General features: G+C 48.5%; 1 protein-coding gene across 1 annotated transcript; it reads left to right on the forward strand.

Moving 5' to 3' along the window:
- Positions 1 to 329: 329 nt before the first annotated feature.
- LAMTOR3 (late endosomal/lysosomal adaptor, MAPK and MTOR activator 3) lies at positions 330 to 5588 on the forward strand. The gene is made up of 7 exons (XM_050337775.1): positions 330 to 406; positions 748 to 801; positions 1079 to 1113; positions 1750 to 1808; positions 2738 to 2871; positions 3951 to 4014; positions 4740 to 5588. The coding sequence occupies exons 2-7, from the start codon at positions 793 to 795 to the stop codon at positions 4811 to 4813; spliced, it is 375 nt and encodes a 124-aa protein (XP_050193732.1). The 5' UTR covers positions 330 to 406; positions 748 to 792; the 3' UTR covers positions 4814 to 5588.
- The last annotated feature ends 456 nt before the right edge of the window (positions 5589 to 6044 follow it).

Below are 6044 nucleotides of genomic sequence, written 5' to 3' on the forward strand. Positions count from 1 at the left end.
GTTGGGGTTTCTTTTGGACCCAGCATGCAGGGTCCTGGATTCTGATACAGGACTTTAAAAACAGATATGCAGTTTACTGTTGTTACACTGTGGGCATCAGCCCTCAGGTTTTGAAGATTAGATAGAAGACTAGGCTTGGTATACTAGATCCGAAAGCAGGGGAAATGAGGAGTAAAACTGGGAGTGACTGTACTCGGCAGAAGTGGACAGGGGTTTTTTTGTTGTTGTTTTCTTTTAACTGCAGTCCTACGCCTTGGTTTTGGTTTGGTTTGTTTTGCTGCCGGGGCGGAGGCGGCGGGGAAGCGGTTCCGGGGTCGGGAGGGCGGCACCGCCCATCATGTGACGGCGGCTCCGAGGGGAAGCGGCGGCGGCGGAGCCGTGCGGGGCGCGCCGGGGGCGCCGACAGGTACGGCGGGCAGGGCAGGGCAGGGCAGGGCAGGGCAGGGCAGGGCAGGGCAGGGCAGGTGGGGTGGGGCAGGGTGGGGTGGGGTGGGGTGGGTGGGCAGCGCCGACTCCCCGCCCCTCCCCATAACATACACACCCCTCTCGGGTGCGTGGTGGTCTCGGCCTAACCGTGCTCCTTTCCCGGCCTGAGTGGAGCAGCCTCTACCACAGAAGCGGGGCGGGGGTGGCGGCCGGCCGGGCCTCGGGAGGAGCGCGCCCGCCCTCCCTCTCTGCCACTCCGCCCTGCTTCGGGCGGCGGCCGCGCGCTCTGCTGACCGGGCGCCTTCTCGTCTCGTCTCTCAGGCCCGCGGAGGTGGCGGCGGCAGCAGCGCCGGGCGGGCCCCAGCCATGGCCGACGTGAGTGTGGCTCCTCGGGCGGGTGGGACGCGGGCGGCGGCTTTTTGAGGCGGGGGGCCGGGAGTCAGGGGATCGGGCCCGGTCTGTCAGGGCAGGGGCGGGCCGGGGCTGGGTGAGGAGAGCAGCCTCGGGACCGGGGTAGTGTCGGGGGCCGGGGCTGGGAGGCAGCTCGGGGGCCGGGCGGGGAGGCAGCTCGGGGCCGGGCGGGGAGGCAGCTGGGGCGCTCCCCCGCCCCCTCCGAGCGAGTGAGTAACGCGGTGCCCGTCTCTGCCCGCAGGACCTGAAGCGGTTCCTGTACAAGAAGCTGCCGAGGTAACTCGGGGTCTCTGCGGGGCGAGGGGCCAAGGCCGTCTAATCCCAACCCCCCCTTGCCGTGGGCAGGGACACCTTCCACCAGACCAGGCTGCTCCCCCTCCAGCTTGGCCTTGAATGCTGCCAGGGCCAGGGCATCCACAACCTCCCTGGGCAAGCTATCCCAGTGCCTCACCACCTTCCTAGTAAAGAATTTCTTAGTAATATCGAACCTAAATTTCCCCTCTTCTGGTTTGTACCCCTTACTCCTTGTTCTGTCACTACAGTTCCTGATGTAAAGTCCATCTCTGGCTTCCATGCAGGCCTCCTTTAGATACTGGAAGGCTGCTGTGAGGTCTCCATGCGACCTTGTCTTTTCCAGGCTGAACCGCCCCAACTTCCTCCAGTCCCCTTATCAACTTTGTGGCCTTCCTCTGGACTTGCTCCAGCAGTTACATGTCCTTCGTATTATTGAGAGCACCAGAACTGTACTGCCTGTACTACACAGAACAAATACTAAATTACTGAAGGCATCAATTTTTAACAGGTTTTCCCCTTCCTTGCACATTTGTTCAGAAAAAAAATCTTTGCTGCTAATTACTGTGTTTTTAAAATGGTGTCTCTTCTTCATCCTTCTTTTCTTTTTTTTTTCTGCAGTGTTGAAGGTCTTCATGCTATTGTGGTCTCAGACAGAGACGGTGTGCCTGTTATCAAAGGTAACCTCAGCTTCTCCCTGTACCCTACAGCTAAAATCCTGATTGAACAGCAGGGGGTGGAGAAGTACAGCAAAATCTTCTCTGGTTATGCCAAATACCTGAATATCCCAAATGGAGGAATTAAATTAGACTTTTATTTCAATTTCAGTATTTGAATATGTACCTCTTTAAATGCATCATTTTGTTTGTGTCCTCAGTAATTGTAGTCCGTGGAAGTTTTATTTGGCGAAAGGGGTTGGAATCCTGTAAGGTCCTTATATCTCCAAGTCACTTGCAGGCTGATGGATACTGAGTACAAGAGAGAACTTAGCAGTATTCTGTTGACTGGGCTGGTCTGTGCTCGGAAGCAATTGCATCCAGCTGTTACACACGTTTAGTTTGCCTTTTGGTACTGTAGTTTTCATCTTCCACATTTCTCGTTCAAGATGCTTTTTTATGTTATGAGTACGCTAGTTTAAAGATACAAAGGTTCAAGTACTGCAGTTTGTTTGGGTGGTTTTTTTTGGTGTTTTTTTGGGTTTTTTTTTTAATCCTCAGAAGTACTTAAACAGCTGGCAGAACTCGCACATCTTCAGCTGTTCACAGTCAAGTGACTGTGTGCCAGTAATCAGGTCAAAGGCTGGAATGGGTGCAAACAGTAAGGGGCACGGAACCCAAGGGGCACCAGCACAGGCTCTCTGTCCTAAAGGAAAAGAATTGCTTAGGTACACTAGGAAGGACACTTGGTGTAATGAGCTTTCATCACGTACGGAGCATTAAAGGATGTGTTGCTCATGAAGATTATCTTGTGCTCATTGTGGAAGCACAAGATCTGTGCTGTGTTTTCCCCAACAGCAGATCTGCTTTTGGCAGAGCACTAAGCTGGATAAGGGCTTGGGATGCAGTCAGAGATGCCATATAATGATGAGAATGTTCTTGTTTTGTTCTAGTTGCCAATGATAATGCTCCAGAACATGCACTGCGACCTGGCTTTCTGTCCACCTTTGCCCTCGCCACAGATCAGGGCAGTAAATTAGGACTTTCTAAAAACAAAAGTATCATCTGCTACTACAATACATACCAGGTGAGTAACCTGAGAGTGCTTTGTCCTCAGTGACCTGAGCTGTTTCTACATTACATTGAACAAGAGAGAAAGGGTGGTTTAAACTCTTATATCCACTTGGCTGCTGTTAAAGTAATTGTGGTTTATCTCTTACTCTGCTTAAATGACTAAGCCAAACTTTCATGCTATTTATTAAACTTCTCTTATATTTCTCAAAACTGAGATTTACTCATTGAAAATGTGAAAGTTTTCTGTACAGGTAGTAATCATGAATTTGCAGCAGGTACTGCTCATGTGGCCTTCAGAATCTGTTATGAAAGGTTTATGTTCTCTTTTATAAACAATATTTGTTTATAATTAGTGACACCTAAAGTTAATTAAGCACATGCCTACTTCATGGCTAATCTTGCTACCAGTGTGACTTTGAGGTGAGAAAGTTTTGAAATACCACTCACATTGTTCACAGAATGATTATTTGTGTAATCCATCACCTGCTTTGTTTCTGCTCCTTCTCAATTTCTAGTGGTCCTGAGAGCTTTTTGTTATGACTGCAGTTAAACTGACCAGCAGTTTAGCCTACAGTGTATCAGGCTTTGTTTGGATAATAAATGGGTCAATGAGTTACTTTATACACATGGAGTACACTGCTTTGATTCTCTTGATTCTGTAGCTTATTGTTATGTCCAAGGTTCCAGTTCCCTATTAATGGAAGAAGAGATACTTCTGTATAGGGAACAGTATTTTAAAACGTTAAATGTGCCTGCCCTCTTGTTTCCTCTGGAGAGTCTGGTCTCCATGGTGTACTCTGCGGCATTTGTAGCTGAATTGGATTTCAGGTGGACAACACACTGTAGAACACGGAGGGGGAGGAAAGTACCAGGCTTTTCCCATGCAGCTCCCTGTACTGTGGTGTAAGTTTTGTTGGTGTTTTTAACCATGAATCTTAAAAAACAGATAAACTGAAAAGTCATCCCTGTGGCTCTTGCTCCTGCTTGTTCTTTAAACTGAGAAGGCTACTTTTTTCCGGAAGAATTTTTGTCAGAGCTCTGACCTCCAACTTGTGTTAGCTTCTGTCTGAGCACTGTTCTCTCTCCTTGCAGGTGGTGCAGTTCAATCGCTTGCCTTTGGTAGTGAGTTTCATTGCTAGCAGCAATGCCAATACCGGTATGTCTTCAAATATTTTAAATATTTTAAATACTGCAGTCTTTTGAGGCCCAGGTATTTAAGTAATTGAAAATAAATTACCTGAATTCACTTCAAACTGTATTAACTTTGCTCCTTGCTATGAATTTTGTCAGCATATTGTGAAGGTGAGAATGGAGAGGTGTGAGTGAAAATTCAGAGATTTTTAGGTGACTTGCTGAAGTTTTTCTTCCAGAAGCATGTTTCTCCTGTGACTAACCTTACCCTTGCTACCTGAGAGTGTTTGCTATCTTGAAATTACTGTGCTGTACAATTGTTTGGTCTCTTTCTGTCAGTTCCAGGTTAACATTTGCAGTAGTGTGCAGCTGTGTCTTCTCATTTCTGTGGGGTGGGGAATTCCTTCAGCCAGGCACCTGGCCTTGCTCATGATGGCATTGGCTGATGAATATGAGCAGAAGGCACTGGATTTTGGCAAAGCTGTTTGGGCCACGGTAGCTGTGGGAAGCAGCAAGGCGATAGCGGGGGAGAGCTGCTCTGTGTGGGATGTGCCTCTGCTAGTGGTGGGAGCTGCAGGCCCCCTGCCTGGGAGTGCTGCACACTGTTCCCATGGAGAGTGAGCAGCTCAAGTAAAACATTTCATGTTTTGAAAAACACTGACTTGGGAGGGGCAGGGAGCTGCAGGCTTTAGAGAGAGGCTTCTCAGTGATGTTGTCTGATGGAATGTTCTGTCTCTTCTCTCTTTCCAGGGCTGATTGTAAGTTTAGAGAAGGAGCTCACTCCCCTGTTTGAAGAACTGAGGCAGGTCGTTGAAGTTTCTTAATCTGATGGTATAGCCAGAGTGCAGCATTCCTCTGCAGCACAGTGGACAGAAGGATTCAATAATCGTCAGTCAAATAACACGTCTCAGAAGAAATATCACAGCTCCTTAGTATACTAAGTAAGAGTAAATTGTACATAGTACTGAATCTGAAATGATCTACTAGTGTGTTGTAGGTGGATGTTACTTTAGGCCGTGCTTCTTGTATTGTGCAGTACTGGAGAGACCACCAAAATAGCTCCCATGGAGTTTAGCTGAGCCGGATCAGCACGACGCTGTTGGCTCAGACGAGCAACCCACAGATCCTTTGCTTTACAGGGAACCAGGCACACGGCAGGGTGTATCCTCAGGCCGGCCACCGCTACTTGTTGGAGAGAGCAGATCAGTTGTGTAGTGTGATCAAGGACGTGGTAGAAAGCATATTGGGAGAGCAGGTTTATCAGCAGCGATGTGTCGGTACAATCAGTAAACATCCCTTCCTTTTCTTGCCTGCTTTGGCAAGGGAGTGCTACTAATCTGGATGCTAGCTGCATCCTGCTTCCACTAAGAAGAAAGCTGTTTCTATGGAAGCTGTTGCTTTAGGGGGTTTCCTGATGCCCAGCTGAAAGCACCCAAACCATGTCTCACTTCTTCATAGGTTTTTTTGTGTAATATGGTTGTGAAGATCTCATGTCTCAGTCTTTGTGTGGCTTCATCACCGGTGACACTCTCAGCTCATTTACCCTTAGGTTTTCTTAAGTAAATAAATCTAAATAAAATACAGTATTTTTAAATGACAGAGCCTGGTCCACTCTTCTGTTGCACCATAATACCCCACAGCACATCTGATTTTCTGTGGTGAGAACAGGTCTCTTAACTGTAAATGTACAAAATCTAGAAGTTTACACGTTGAAAACTAAGCAGTGTGTCTCTCACTTGGGCAGTAAGGATAGAGAGTCCTGTGCCGTGGCAGAGATCCTGTTGGTGGGGGTCAGTCCTGTGCTCTTTCCATCCCCTTGTTCCCTCCCACATTCCCCTTGTGATAACTGCCAAGCACTGCAGGTCTGAGGGAGAGCTCTGGACAAGTCTCTGCCTCAGGCTGGGAAAGGGGGCACCACAGCCCCTTGTTTAGACCTCGTGGACCTGCAGCAATCAGGCATGATAATAGGGGGAAACGGTGGAGCTGGAAATGAGCACCAGGAATTCTTAGTTCAGAAGCTCTCGCAGAGACTACAGATCATCAGTGAACCCTTTT

Source organism: Myiozetetes cayanensis, unplaced genomic scaffold (assembly GCF_022539395.1).
Source record: "Myiozetetes cayanensis isolate MyiCay16 unplaced genomic scaffold, myiCay2020 scf7, whole genome shotgun sequence".
Taxonomy (NCBI): Eukaryota; Metazoa; Chordata; class Aves; order Passeriformes; family Tyrannidae; genus Myiozetetes; species Myiozetetes cayanensis.